Source organism: Aethalodelphis obliquidens, unplaced genomic scaffold, assembly GCF_003676395.1.
Source record: "Aethalodelphis obliquidens isolate GAN/ISIS:26980383/991018 unplaced genomic scaffold, ASM367639v1 scaffold12, whole genome shotgun sequence".
Taxonomy (NCBI): Eukaryota; Metazoa; Chordata; class Mammalia; order Artiodactyla; family Delphinidae; genus Aethalodelphis; species Aethalodelphis obliquidens.
Window position 1 is genome coordinate 37,528,983 of NW_020837956.1, and position 16,102 is coordinate 37,545,084.

General features: G+C 40.6%; 1 protein-coding gene across 3 annotated transcripts in view; it reads left to right on the forward strand.

Annotated features, from left to right (window-relative positions):
- The window catches only part of KIDINS220 (kinase D interacting substrate 220), a 94,812-nt gene extending 91,655 nt beyond the window's left edge, over positions 1-3,157 (forward strand). For all 3 annotated transcript variants that reach the window (XM_027113856.1, XM_027113857.1, XM_027113858.1), the window contains one exon: positions 96-3,157. In XM_027113856.1, the coding sequence (XP_026969657.1) occupies positions 96-1,358 (1,263 nt within the window). In that variant the 3' untranslated portion in view covers positions 1,359-3,157. The remainder of the gene's footprint in view (positions 1-95) is intronic.
- The last annotated feature ends 12,945 nt before the right edge of the window (positions 3,158-16,102 follow it).

The following is a 16,102-nucleotide window of genomic DNA, read 5'->3' on the forward strand; positions in this document are numbered from 1 at the left end:
TATATATATATAAAATTTCCTAAGCTGATGTTTATTGTGCCTTTTTTTGGGTTTATTTGAATTCTTAAATTATTATTATTTTTTTGTCTTCACAGTCACAAACTCGCAGAACCCCAAGTCTATCGAGTCTCACTTCCCAGGATTCCAGTATTGAAATTTCAAAGCTTACTGATAAGGTGCAGGCTGAGTATAGAGATGCCTATAGAGAATATATTGCCCAGATGTCTCAGTTAGAAGGGGGCACGGGTTCCACAACAATGAGCGGCAGGTCTTCTCCACACAGCGCATATTATATGGGTCAGAGTTCATCCGGGGGCTCCATTCACTCTAATCTAGAACCAGAGAAAGGGAGGGATAGTGAACCAAAGCCAGATGATGGAAGGAAGTCATTTTTAATGAAGAGGGGAGATGTTATAGATTATTCCTCATCAGGAGTTTCCACTAACGATGCCTCACCCCTGGATCCTATCACTGAAGAGGATGAAAAGTCTGATCAGTCAGGCAGCAAGCTTCTCCCAAGCAAGAAGTCCTCAGAAAGGTCAGGTCTCTTCCAGACAGATTTGAAGCTGAAGGGAGGTGGGCTGCGCTATCAGAAACTTCCAAGTGATGAAGATGAGTCTGGGACAGAAGAATCAGACAATACTCCACTGCTCAAAGATGACAGAGACAAAAAAGCTGAAGGGAAAGTAGAGAGAGTGTTGAAGTCTCCAGAACACAGTGCGGAGCCTATTAGAACCTTCATTAAGGCAAAAGAGTATTTATCAGACGCCCTCCTTGACAAAAAGGACTCATCTGATTCGGGAGTGAGATCCAACGAGAGCTCTCCCAATCACTCCCTTCACAATGAAGCAGCTGATGACTCCCAGCTTGAAAAGGCAAATCTCATAGAGCTCGAAGATGACAGCCACAGTGGAAAACGGGGAATACCACATAGCTTGAGTGGCCTGCAAGACCCACTTGTAGCTCGGATGTCCATTTGTTCAGAAGACAAGAAAAGCCCTTCCGAATGCAGCTTGATAGCCAGTAGCCCTGAAGAAAACTGGCCAGCGTGCCACAAAGCCTACAATCTGAATCGCACACCCAGCACTGTGACTCTGAACAACAACAGTGCTCCAGCCAACAGAGCCAACCAGAATTCTGATGAGATGGAGGGGCTTAGGGAGACGCCCCAAGTCATCTTGAGGTCTGGTTCCAGTTCCCACTCAACTGCCATTCAGAATGAAAATCTAAAAAGCATGACGCATAAGAGAAGCCAGCGTTCAAGTTATATGAGGCTCTCGAAAGATTCTTCAGAGCTGCACGCAGTAGCCTCTTCTGATAGTACAGGCTTTGGAGAAGAAAGAGAAAGCATTCTTTAAGAAAAACAAGCAACTTTAAGAAAAACAAGCAAAAGCAGAATAGTGTTACTATAATCCCTGTGACAAGACTGACCTGAGTTTTATGGTGAATCCATCCACGCACACCACCTGTACATTTCACTCACAAATAATTAACGGATGAGAAGGTCTTTGGCAAAAGAGACGTACACTGTACAACAGAGGGAAGTATAAGATAGCCTGGTCCATCTGTCAGCCCCCATTGTCTTTGTACTTAGCAGCTTAAAAACCCAATGTTGTTATTGCACCTTTCGTTGGCATATAACTGCAAGACAAGATGAGTATAAAGATAGGTCAGAAGTAGTTTATTAAATATAAAGGGCTTAATTCGCCAACAGAAATTAAAAGCTAGAGACCCCTTTCGTAGAACATTCATTCATTAAATATTTGAGGGAAGACATGATGTTAAATGAACCAGAAGCACATTTTGCTCTTAAGGGGTGAAACATAAGAACTTACAGCTTATGGAATAGCCTAGAGACCAAAGGTTAATGCTCTGTAAGTTGCAAACCGGTGTTCTGTATAATAGACAAATTGCTTATCAAAGAGTTTTTAAATTTTAAGTAGAAAATATAAAGAGGGCTTTAAAAATTGGTAAGAATGTGAGTCAACAGTGCCCAAAGTAGAGCCCCAGTAACTGGGTCATTGTGAGCTGCTAGGAGAGTGGCCCAAGGAGAGGGGCCGATCACCTTCCTATGACCTGGATGCTCTTCTCTCCAGATCCCAGACCTGGCTTCAAGCACCATCCACCTGCCCGAGAACCCGCCCTGGTCTACTCTGTAGCTCCTTTAAATTGTGTGCTCAGCTTTCCTTAGTGAGCCGAGCGATGAGAGGAAAAAAATGAATTCTTTCTCTGGGAGAATCAGGGAGACATGGATAATAATAGGCACTAAAAATCTTCATGGAATGGGAGACTGAGGACATAACTATAGCAGAAGGGTCAGTGACAGTTGACAAGTGACAAGGAAATATTTAGTTAGGGAAACCAAAATCACTGCCTTCTATACCAGGGCAAGGTTTATCTGCTTCACCTGTTCCTAAATCGGCATGTTAATTCTGGGGGAGGTTCATAAGAAATACTTGTAGACAAAAGTTTAAAAACATGTAACAAAGCAGGAGTAAAAAGAAGATAAATCTGGGTGTGACTTTTCATTTACTGTTAGCAGAGTTAAGAGAATGATCACATTTAACTATTGTGTGGACTAGAAATTTACCCTGGCATCATGTATTGACATTTTTTTGGTCATTTTAACATAGCTTACTTATGTAGAACAATTTTGGTAGTATATCTTCAGTCACAGATAAGATTGTAGGTGGTGAGATCATAGAGGAGCAGTTACCTAAATTTAACGTTTACATTTTTGATGTTTTTCACTTACTGGATTTTTAGTATGCTGAATAGTTTATCTACTTGACCAGTCATTGCATTAAAAAGTTGCTCTTTTGGGTTTCATTGCCTTGATGTTTGAGTGTAATCTAACATTTTCATAAAGTGTTTATTTTGCATGACCTTAACAAATGTTTTAACCAATTAAAAAAGAAGGCAGGATGTTGTTGACATTGTATGTTGAAATGTTAACATTTTAGTACTTACAGTGTTTATTAGTCTGCAGTACTGTGTAATTAGTAATTATTTCGGGGGCGATACTTTGTTCCTTTTCAGGTGAGTAGATGCAGCTTAGTATCACTGTAGTGTATTCTTTATTCTGTTTGTGAAGTTAATACCAGAGTATTAAGTGTACGGATAGATTTAGAAAACAATAAAAAAAAGTTGCATGCTATTCTGAGTCATGAATTTTTATTCACTATAGTGATGATGATTCACAATTCAATTAAAAATAAAAAAGTAATTTGTGTGTTTGTTTTGTCAGAGGTCTAAAGTTCATTAAAGACGTTCAGGTGCATGTAGCGGTCGTGCAGCTGCAGGAGTGTTCTGAGCTGCTCTCTCTAGTCTTTCCGAGACAGCGTGGCTCAGTGCCTGAATGGTGCCTTTGTGAAGCATTAGGGCCCACGGTACAGCTCTGTACCGTGCATTTGTGTAACTACAAGAAGTAGGTTTTCCAGATCCTGGGAGGGTATCAATTTAGTTGTTGTATGAACATTCTGGAAAAGTTTGCTTTTTCATAGTGTTTTAGAAATTGACAAACCAGATGGGTTATTGAGTCACACCATCATCCCTTTGAATCTGTGTGTCTATGTGCATGTATATCTGTATCTATTTATAATCCATAGCTCAGCCTAACTCTCACATATGCAAAACTCTGCTTTAAGCTGGGTGACAAATGACGGAAAAGAGAATTGGTGCTCTAAATTTGCTAGTCCCTTAGCTTCTGCCTCAGAGTCTTGCCATGTTTTATAGACCGTTTTGCCTTTACTTTAAGCCGCCGATAGTTCTGTTCATGTACCATAACGTAGGCCAGATCCATTCACCGTGGACGTATGGAGTGGTACCTACGAGGACAGCCTTTCAGTAGGAGAGACTAGAGAACAAGCTGTTGCTCTCTCTCGACTGATATAACTTTCAGGATGCTGAGCATTTAAGGATCAGCTCTCAGATTTGGAGAAATGTAAAATTCATAATAACCAACGTTTTCAATATTAACAGGAAAACTTGTTTTTGTCTTTTATTTTTATTTATTTGAGTTTTCTATAGCAGTCAGAATCATTTTAATTGCCTAGCCAAATAATTTTAGAAACTTACTTGCTAAAATTCTTCGTCTTAAATTGAGGACTCTTTGGATCACTTGCATGTTATAGTTCTGAGTGAAATATACTTGTAATCAGGATTTTTTTTCTTACAAATACTAACCATTAGAAAATATTTTCGAATGAAATTACATCCTTTATGCTTCTGGCTAAAATACTAAATTTAAAAGGTTTTAAAACTACATAGATTTTGGCTGTACCAGGAATTCTCAGCCTATTTAGAGCTTAAAAATCCCTGAATTCCTGGTTAACCCTTGAGTAAATCAGCGTTACTACCAGGAAAAGAGAACCAGAGGGCACTGTGCTCTCTACGAATGAGTGACATTGAGGGAAGAAGCAGGTAAATGGGAAGGAGCAATGAAATCAACTTCTTTGACAAACACTTGACACTGAACATCTAGGCTCCTTCGCCTCCTGCCCTTCTAGAACCGTGCTGACACTTGGCAGAAGGGAAGAAACAGCCGAACAGCCGGGGAGCCTTTTTTGCTTTGGGTGGGGGTGGGGCTGGACCAGCCTGGGTGGGCTGTCTGGAATGACTGCATTTTTAATTTCCAGGTTGTGGTGCCCCTTACCCTTCCCTACCTCAGAATTCTGAGCATAGACTATAATTATGCAGATGAATTGAAAAATAGAAAGAAATTGATCTGTAACTGAGAGCCTGCACTTGGATGGTCTTTTAATGTAATGGCTCATCACTTGAGAAAGGTTGAGAATCCTTGGTTGAGACTGATTGACTAGAAAGAGAATTTAAAACCTTACATATTTTAAACCTTTCATGCCTAGGAAGAAAATGCTGCCCTTGAGATAGATAGATCTTCAGAGGGATCCAGTTTAAGCTAAGGTATGTAAAAAAATAGTTTTCAAAGTAATTAGTTTTAAGCCGCCGTTGAAACAGTTCTCACCAGTTAGAGAATTTACATTCTCACCACTTTAAGAAATAGAGTTAAGTAAGAAATATCTAAAACAGTTGCTAGAAATCAACCACTGTCACCTACATGGTCAAAGCTTTTTAAGTAAAATCACTGGTAAAGCACCGCCTTGGTTAACACCAAGTCTGCTGTGCCCAGGTCTGTGGGTGAGAGGTTTCCTAAAGGGGCCTCCCAGCACTTGGAGCAGAAGACTCTTTGGATAGGCCTGGCTGGCTATGTGGTGAGCTCTATCCTGAGTTTCCAGTTACAGTGAGGCATTAAGAAAACAAAGAATTTTTAAGAATAAAAGGATCAGTTCAGAAGGAAGAGCAATTATTTACAGACTGTTAGTAGGATGATTCCTTAAAAGTCAATAAAAATGCCAGTGATTTGACCTAACTGGAGTGAGGACCAACCAAAATTGGCCAAAAGTGTGAATTACAGCAATACTGTACAAGAAAGGCAGTGGGACTGTTTTAAAGTCCACAGAATATTCTGACAATGCCGATACAGGATAACCAACAGTCATCTGTGTACGAAGAGCACGCTTAGGTCCCTAATCTCCTGGGCTTAATGTGCCTGTGGAGGGTTATTTACACCAGGGATATATATTACAAGCCCTTAGTTTTTGCCGGGATTTAACAAAGCACAAAACAATCTATCAAACAATTATTAGAACTTGAATAAATGAAATTTTACTTTAAAAAAGAGTATAGAACTACATGCTTCATATTATTCAAATTAAGGAGTTGTTTGAAATAATTAAGATTGTCTTGATTACCCACTATCATTTTCTAATTTTAACATATATTTCATACTTATTTACCTCATTTCCTTTCAAGGCAAGAAGGGCTCTAGATCTTAGTACCCTGCCCATAGACCATTCCTCCTCACAATTCGGTTACCTTCTCCCAGTTGCTGGCTTCCTCACCAGACACAAGGGGGTAATGAAGATTCTATCTGCCACTCAGTACGCCTGCTATCCAGTCGACTGAAGAAGAGACTTGTTCACCTCGGCCAGTTTTCTTTGTTCCAAGTAGTTGTAAAATTTGAATTCATTTTAATGAAGTGTTCCTTTTGTAAAATTTTAGATAGAAGCCCAAATGTATAGCAAAACGCATGTAAATAAACTCTACATAACCTGACATTTCATATCTTATAGCATCTTCTTGGTCAAATGTCTAATAAAAATTTAGATTGTTATTTTCAAATTACCATAGTTCCTGACACTTGCACTTTTTAGCTGTGTTTCTGAGAATTTGTAGACTGTATATTGTTATACTTAATGCGAATTTAACTCTCTTTATTTTTAAAGAATTTATTTGCTTTTTGAGTTCTTTGTGTTTTTTTCCCTCTATCTTTTACCTGGGTTCTTTTCTCTCTTTTTGTGTCTTAAGTTTTGTATCGGTTGTCATGTATTCATCCATTTTACCATAAAACATTCTTCAGAGCATTAGGATGGGAAAGAAACCTCAAGAAAGGCCAAATCCTGGATTTCACATAGCCAGTGGACATTCAGTCAGTACTTGATGAGTGAATAAGGTATACCTAAACTAGGAGAGTCTGCCCACACATTGTAAAAATGCTGAATGCCTTCATACTGTGTGTGTGTCTGTAGTTCCTTACAGGCCCCGCCCTTCCCTATCACTTTATAGCCACCTGCTACCTGTCTGGCCCTATAAGCTTTTCAGCTTATGACTCTGGGAATCTTTCAGGACATGACACCATGCTTTGTTAAAAACTCTCCGGGAGGAACATCCACAGCCCATCTTGCTAAGTGCTGTCACTTTAAAGTGCTAGGCTATCTGTTCTACATGGATGTATTTTAAAACCGCCTGTGTGCCTTAAGCCCTTTGTTTAGTCCTTTGTGGAGATGCCCATCTTATAAATTAATATAGTTATAGAATCAAATTGGTTCTATTGGTTCTATAGTTATAGAATCAAAATGGTTCAATCCTACATTTAACTGAAGAATATTGGAAATATTTTTAGGATAACTTAGCCGTGGTGAGCATGTTTTCTCTGAGCCCAAATGGGGATAAATCATTACAGTGAGGATGTTTAACATCGGGACCATCCCCCCAAATCTGATATGTAGGTTTACCCTTTCTCTAGCTCAGCTTTCCAACCTTTTTTTTTTTAGTTATTATTTTCATTGACCAGCTCTCATTGCTGTCTCTCATTCCTTATCTCAGGTTGACCACTCTGATAAATTTGAACTAGAATTCATGTGTTACACTGGGATTCTGTACTGACTTTCATACACGAGTGGGCCATCGTGGGTTCATTGAAAATTTCTTTTATTAAGGTAGGCTAAACAACAACCTCAAAATCTCATTGACTTAACACATTTGAAGTTTATTTCTTGCTCCTGTAACAGTTCACAAAGATTCAGGGACCCAGATTCCTTCATTCTATGGCTCCACCAGCCTCCAACGCTTCAGAGTCCTCTGCCCCATCTTCTGTGTTCTGTCGATGTGCAGGGGAGGAGAGAGGGTGGAGGACCATGCATGGGAAGTGGTGTCTGCCCATCCCATCGGCCTTCCTAAGTCCCCTGGTCGTGCTGAGGGGCAAGGGAGGCTGGGGAATTCGGTGAACTGCATGCCCTGGAGGAAGAGCAAACATTTTTGAAGTTCATAGGCACCTGGCCACTTAGGTACTTGACATGGATGATCCATGGCAGACTCAACACTGCGACGCATCTTGTTTTCAGCTGTAGTAGCAGTGTTTTTTGAAGACATCTCTTTAAAATTTTGCTTTTCATTCCGGTAGGGAAGTCTGTTAAAATAACACCTAACCTGGAAGAGTTTGAGGATTTCAGGGTTTTAGGGTTAGGTAGTTTTCAATCAGCCAGTTCTTTCCTTACATCCCCAGAAACTTCACAAATTTCTAATATGGAGTGGGTTGCAGGAAGAACTAAGCAAGGTTGGGAATGGGGAAAAGAATAAAGTTTCACAACTTCTCTAGAACCCTTTTAGTAATCCAAAGACTCAGGCCACCCAGGCATCGGTGACTCTTGGGATCTGGTGGTAAGTACAGACCTTCCGTCACCACCAACTCTTTCAGCTTTCTGCCTCCTAGAGCAACGCAGGGGCTCCCGGTTCCTCCTCCTGGTACCTGGCAGCCGGGGCAGGACGTGGTCCCTGGGAGGCTCCTGCCCCCAGTGCAGGAATTGGTAGTTGAAGAGAAGCTAAACCTACGTTAGTGGCCACTCCTGTCCAGGAAATGCAGCTCCCACCCTCAGAAGGCAACGGGAAAATTAGACTGTATGTCTACCATTTTGTTTAAACAAACCCGTCTGCAATCTAACGCTGTTGACCACTTTCCAGTTTTTTTCCGACTGGTATCTCATCAATTCCAAGGTGCACATTTTTTCACACTTTAACTTTTCTGAAATATAAGCCACAGCATCAACGGCAGCATTTCCCCCTCAATGTTTCCTAAAGTAACGACAGATCCTGCAGTTGATGGAGTCTTGCTTGGATTGATGAAACGTGATGCTACTTTAATATTATATATGCCGTGGTCACGTTGAGTTGTGAACTTTAGCAATAGTAATGGACTAGTGCTGATTTATGTTCAGCTGACCCCCCAAAGTCAACATTTTGTGTTGAATATTTGTTTTATCAGTTATTATTCTATATTCATTTGGGATATTTAAAGTATCGTTATGCAGTTGTTATAATTTAAAAGTTTACGTTTATTGAACACATAATGTGCCTGACATTTTCCCAAGATCTCTACATCTATTAACTAATTTACTCTTCACAACAGCGTCATGACTTAATTGCTACTATCCTCAATTTACGAATGAGAAACTGAGAGACAGAGAGATTAGGTAATTTCCCATGGTCACACAGCTACTAAGTGGCAGAGCCAGGATTCAAGCCCAGGCAGTGGGGTTCCAGAATGCCCTCTCTTTATATTACAGTTATCTTCATTGTTCTTTAGCTAATTGGGGACTTTAGCTAAAGTCAATTCTTACATTTTTTTCCAAGATGCACTTTAATTATAGCTTTATTCGCTGTACCATCACCATTGTCTTTTACTTGTTTTAAACCAGGGTTTGGGGTTTAAGAAAGATAAAAGTCTTTAAAAAAAATCTATATCCATGTAAACAGTACTTATAGGGAAAAATCATTTTTTTTAAACATCAAACATCTTTGTTCCTACTAGTTATTTTGGAATGATGTTCAATTTTTGGTTAAAAATCTACGTTTTGTGTTTAACATCCTTTATCCCATTATTATTCATGAAGTAGACCATTACATTAAAGTTTGCACATAGTGTTGGATATATACATTTTACTTGCAGTCTTATTGTCATATGGCTTTCGTATACAAACACTTGCCCTTCTATATGTCTATTCTATTGTCAGTATTCTGTGTTAGATTACAATCTTAAATACCACTCTATGTATTTTTCTTTATATTCTATTATTAAATAGTATTAATGCTTAATAATGTTAATAGATAAGTAATATATGTCTATTTAAAAAATCATTATTGCAGTAGAGGTTTTTTTTTTTTAATGATTTTGGTCACTGTCTCCTAAGAAGAAAAGAAAATAGGCAAAATGGAACTCTGTCTTTCATAATGACAACTAGTCACTAAAGGCAAGAAACCAATAGACATATCTGGAACAGTGGATAGACAGTGGATCGAGATGGTGGTAGGTAACAGTTTAGTTTAATATAATCATCTACCTAATAATTTGCGTGCTTACTTGAGCCAGACACTGTTATAAGCACTTCACATGGATTAACTTATTAAATCCTAACAAGCCTATAATGTAAGTGCTATCATTGTCCCTAGTTTATAGATAAGGAGACTGAGACACAGACGTTTAACTTTTACATGACAACAATGCGTTAGATTTTTGTAGCCGTTCCCTAAACTATTGGTATTATTGTCATTATCTTAATTTTGAGAAAACTGAAGATTTGGGAGTTTGAGAGCCCTCTTTCCCTCCCATCCCCAAGGTCACTCAGCTAGTAAACAGCACAAAGACACCAACCCTAGTTTTTTGACTCCAAATCTGATAATTTTTCCAACACGGTGCTCACTTCATTTCTGCCAGTACCCATCACTCTGTCCTACGTGGGTCTGTGGTGCTTCTGTTTTCCATATTCCATTGTTGTAGAAAATGTTAGTGGAGAGTATTAAACACATCTGAGTCTTCAGGCTCTGAGAATGTGTCCTGGGTTTTCCCACGGAAGCTCTATCTCCTTCTTCCGTCCTCTCCCTGTGAACCCTGCAGCCGCAGTGCCAGGCAGTAAAGGAGTCCAGATCTGCAGGCCATCTGGGCTTTTATTTAAATCCTTGTGTATCTTGAAACGAACCCTCTGTCTGGCTCTGTTGTCCTCACTGACCAGATCTCCTGAACTGAGCTCTGTCCATTTGGTATAAACATAACCATTGCAGCGTGTTTAAACTGGTGCTGGGGAAGGGGTGTGTGTGTGTGTGTGTGTGCACGTGTGCCCGTGCATGTGTGTATTTAAATGTGACCTTGCCAGATAGCTGATTTGACCCATCACTGAAATGGTGGGTCGGTTGGTCAATACATCACAGGTGAAAGAACACAGAAGTGAGTCACAAGGCTGGAGTTATGGACCGCCTGGCTCTGCTGTCTATCCGATGGCCATGTACTTGTCAGCTCTAGTTTCTTCATCTATTAAAAGTACATGATGGAGCTTCCCTGGTGGCACAGTGGTTGAGAGTCCGCCTGCCGATGCAGGGGACACGGGTTCGTGCCCCGGTCAGGGAGGATCCCACATGCCGCGGAGCGGCTGGGCCCGTGAGCCGTGACTGCTGAGCCTTCGTGTCTGGAGACTGTGCTCTGCAACGGGAGAGGCCACAACAGTGAGAGGCCCACGTACCGCAAAAAAAAAAAAAAAGTATGTGATGGAGGAAAGAGGGCTTCCTCCCTTGATAATGGGTACTACTTCCCCACTACCTGTTATATATTAGTCACTAGCTCCCTAATCTTTGGAATAATATTGAGAAGCAGATACTTTTCCTATCTTACAAATGGGGAACTAAAGCTGAGAGAAGTGAAAAACCTTGCCCAGTGGCTCACAGCCATTATGGGTTAGAGCAGAAATTTGAAGCCAGGTCTAACACTGAGTTAGTGTATCCCCAGCTATGCCTTTTTGCCCCTCCAGTGATGTATGTGAACTCAGTTTGCAGCCATTTAGGTGATATTGAAGGGATGAACATGAGCACGTAGAGTGAGAAGTCTTTCTGGTCGTTTAGTCTAGCCCCTCAAGTTTACAGATGAGGAAATTATAAAGTGGTCGTATCATTACAAATATTTTGGTGCTACATAGGATGGTTTGCTTTCACCCCACTTTTAGCTTCATTTTATCTTTGTCTTAGCTCAGGCTTCTGTAACGAACAAACATAGACTTACCATAGGCTTATAAATAACAGAAATTTATGTCTCATTGTTCTGGGGTTTGGAAGTCCAAGATCAGGATGCCAGCACGGCCGGGTTCTGGTGAGAACCCTCTTCCAAGTTACAGACCGCTGACCGCTCCTTGTGTCGTGGTGTGGCAGAGAGCAGGGGTAGGGGAGGAAGTGAGCTCTCCCGTGACTTTTATCAGGACACTAATCCCTGGGGGCTCCACCCCATGACCTCACCTTAGAAGTCTCCCGTGTGTGTCTCTTCTGGAAGTACCCCTCAAATACCACTCTCTTGCCTTTGTGATAATCATTTCCTTGCTTACCTTTATGCTTTTGCCACTTATGTATGTATGTATCCTTGAACAATTTTACCTGGTTTTGAGCTCGTATCAATAAAATCATACTGTTAGTGTTTATCCTTGACTTGCTTCTTTCATTAAACGCTGTCTGTGAGGTTTATCCCTGGTGATGTACATAGTTGCCATTCATTAACTTTTCACTGCAGAATAGTATTCTGTTATATAAACATGTATAACGTATCTATTTACCTTATTGGATATTGGGTTGTTTCCAGTTTTTATTGCAAGGTTTGTATGAATAAGCCTTACATGTCTCCTGTTGCACATGTGCAAGGGTTTGGAGTTTTTATTACAAATTTCTGGATTTGAGTTATTTTTAAAGACACGTGTTTCTGCCATCAGAAGAAAACTGCAGAAAGAAAAGACTCTTTTGGTTTATCATATCTCTAAACCTCCCCGGGGGTACCTCTATGTCTGGACTGCTGCAGCAATCGTGAAATCTTAACCAAGGTATCAGGAGCCGGGAGTGAGTGAACACAAGAGATTGTCATTTGGAAACAGACTAAAATCGGGACCTTTTATTTTGGGATGATGCAAGGAGAAAACAGCTGTGATGGAGGCCCTGGCACCCTGATGGGTGTGACGGGGAGAACGTGCATGTGCCCAGCAAGCCCTAGATTCCGACCTCCCTCTCCTCCGGCGCCAGCTGAATGTTCCCACCCAGATGTCGGCCGTCGCCTCACGTACAGCTTGCCTAAAACAGAGCTCAAAGCTGTCCCCCAGACCAGCTCTCCCGCTGTGGTTGCCTCCTTGTCACTGGCGCCATAATTATCTCCGTTACTCAGGCTCAGAAACTGAGTCAATCTTCACTTCCTCTCTCTCTCCCATCCCCTCGCCCCGTCAGTCACCAGGCTCTTAGCTCCTCTCTGTAGTGTCTCTCTAGACCATTCCCTTAGGGCCCCTCCACCTTGAATCTAGCCACCAGCATCGCCTGCCTCTCCCCTCTCCCCTCTTCATTCCTGCCCACGAATGCCAGTGGAGCCTCTGAAACGCAGAGTTCACCTCCGGCTCATTAGTGGCGATGACTCCCCCGTCATTCAAAGTATCCAATTCTAGTAATCTTGGATGGACATTCAAGGCCCTTCAAAGTATGGTCCCAATTTATTCCTGTGCAAATTGATTTCTAAGCTAAAGTTGTCCGTTTACCTTGTTCTTCCTGAATACTACAAGGATCTTCAGGAAACTAACTTCACAGATGGTCCTTATTTTTGTGAGTTTGTCCTCACTTCCTCCCGTGCTCAGGCGCGTGCTCTTTTCTTCCTCACATGCTATACTTTCTTGGCACAATATCTTCTATTGAAGTATACTTATCTGGAGTATCCTTTAAAGCTTATTGCAACCCAAGGGAGCGTCCACTTGTAGCTTCGTGCACGCAGCCACCGCAAGGCACTGGGCCAAAGGTCAAACTTGAACTTGGTGGTTAACAAGTTAACGGAATTTATTACTGAAAGAGCTGCAATAAGTTGAAAGATAATTGAATCTCAAGAATTTTAGAAAAATCTAATGAATGATAAGTGATTAAGAATGTTATTGCATAACTTATGGAAGCCCAAGAGTCGAGCTTTAGCGACATACAGGAGTATAGAGCTCTCCAAAGAGACCTTAAAAGATTCAAGTCTTAACACCCTTAATTTGTAAATTAAAAACGGGACTCAGAGTGTTTTCCAGCATGTTGCAACTTGTTTTGACTTGCAGCAGGATTAATCTCAACATTGTCTAAATTAATCTTGTTCTAGCAGCCTTGAAAAAAATAGAAGAATGTATTATTATGCACTGGCTTAAAAGGAATTACCACTATTTGGAGCAAAGACTATCAAAGATTATGTGAAGTCAAATTTTCATGTAAAATTTAAATAGATAAAGAGCGATTTGATTGGAATGAAATGACATCAAAAGTGAGAGTGTGGCCTTGAAAATTAAACAATGTATAGAAGATATTGATGACTAACCAAGTAAGCGTCAGTCACTTACACGATCATGAAAAAGGCAAGAGCTGTGACTACAGCAGTGTGACAAGGGCTGGGGAAAGAAGTACTTCGGGGAGCCAGTCACGTATTCTGAAAGACAACTTGAACACAAGGTAAGACTTTAAAATCTGTACCATGAATTCGAATGACAAGTGGAGAAATCAAAGGCTTAGCATTTGTTCTGGTCTTTCAAAGGAAACTGGACAAAAATAGCATGGATTTGAGGAAAACAGTAATTGGTGATGAAAGGTGGTGTTTTCTGTGTGACCCAGAAACAAAGTGTCAAAGTTTGCACTGGAAAATTACAACATTCCCAATATCCCCAAAAGCGCACATGTCAAAGTCACAAATAAAAGGCCCGTTGCTTTGTCCCTCAGCCATCTGTGGAACGTTCAAACCCGGGGGTCAAGAGTCCATCCAGCTCGTCACACACGTGTGCTGACGGTCCATAGGGTGCCCACAAAGCAGAGAGTTGCACAGGGCCTGCGGCCTCACCACATCCAGGATCCAGTTGAAAGGGGGCTTTCTGAGAAACAGTGTCTGGCCAAAATCGGTTACCAGATGTATCAGTTAGTTCAGCCTTTCCCTTGGGATGTTTGTGGAAGGCTGGTTAGGTGAGGATGTTGGCAGGTATTACACGAAAAACTGGATTTTTGGTCCAATAAGTTTAGAAAGTCCAATCAAATAGTTTTTTTTAAAATTTAATTTTATTTTATACAGCAGGTTCTTATTAGTTATCCATTTTATACATATTAGTGTCTACATGTCAATCCCAATCCCAATTCATCCCCCCACCACCCCCACCCTGCTTTCCCCCCTTGGTGTCCATACATTTGTTCTCTACATCTGTGTCTCTATTTCTGCCTTGCAAACAGGTTCATCTGTACCATTTTTCTAGATTCCACATATATGCGTTAATATACGATATTTGTTTTTCTGACTTACTTCATTCTGTATGACAGTCTCTAGGTTTTTTTGTTACACAGTTTCTTAGAGCTTTCCATGTATATTTTGAAACTCCAAGAAAAGAAAATGATGTGCAATCTCTTCCAAATATATCCCACCCCAAATCCTTTTTACCCCAAGCAATGTGTAGGACAGTATTCCATCCTGTAAAGGGCCTTGCTTAATTAAGGCCCTTTCCTCCAAAGGACTTCTGGAAATATCAATAAAGCAAATCCACCATTGAGCACATTTAAAAAAAACGATGGGGCTCCTGTTTAAATGATTCCAGAGGAGGAGAGCCACCCGAGGCTGGTCTTCAGAGCGAAGACACTCATTTGGTTAAGTCTAAGTACTCGCGCTTTCTGTTTGCTAGTTACTTCACTACCAGTCAGGAATGGGAGAATGAACACATGCATCTCTTTCTTCTCCATCCTGACGTATCAACCTGTAAGGTCAAAGAGCTCAGGAAGGAAGATGACAGCAGGGGAGAAGTTTCAACAAATACTGTAATCCAGAAAGGCCAGGGGGGTGAGGAGACTTATCAGAGAAACAATCTATGTCCTGGGTGCCTGCCAACAGGCCCCTAAAGAGAAGAGACATGATGTGTGGGGCCCTCAAACGCCCTGAAAGGCTCTGGGAGCCCAGGGATGCCCCCTGGAGGCAGAGGTGAAAGTGGGATGAAAAACGGAAGGTTGGCTGAAAGTCTTCCAAGGCCATCTAAACCCCCTCCTCCTTTTGTTCCCTAGATCATCTTTGGGGAAATGTTCAAGCCCAGTGATTCCCAGTTCTTTGCTACCAATAAAATGGAAGCTAGATGTAATCGAGTTGTCACGGGGTAGAATACTAAAAATAAAGTTTGATAATGAATTGCTACATAGTTTCTAGCATATAACTTGGAAGAAGTTATGAAAGAATGACGTTGTTCTATCAAAACAGCTTCCAATTCCATCTACTTCTTTGTGTGAGTGAGGTTTCTTGGCACTTAAATCTATTCAAACAAAAATACCAGGATTAAAATTCATGCTGAACTCTGGCTCGTTCTATACAAAAGTAACATTCATCCATGGATACTTAAAATAATTGAAAATATCATTAAGAAATGTATTTCCTGTAAAATATTATCTTAATGTTTATAAAAATGTTAAAAGGATTTAAACATGAAGAAGGATTTGTGATAACTGGAAACAAAAATGTTTATAATTTCAATATATATATGTTCTTTTGCAGAAAGGCATAATAGGGTAATCAGTGATTTTTAAATGCAAACATATATTACATTAGAACAAAATTTTGTGGGAGAAGTAGATAGAAATACTAGTTCAGGGAGAAAAAGAAACTGTGAAATTTTTGACTTCTAAAGAAGAAATGGTTCTTGTATTTTAAATACGGTTAATCACAGCTATCAAATTGTGCCGATGTGTCCAGGAGACACACTTA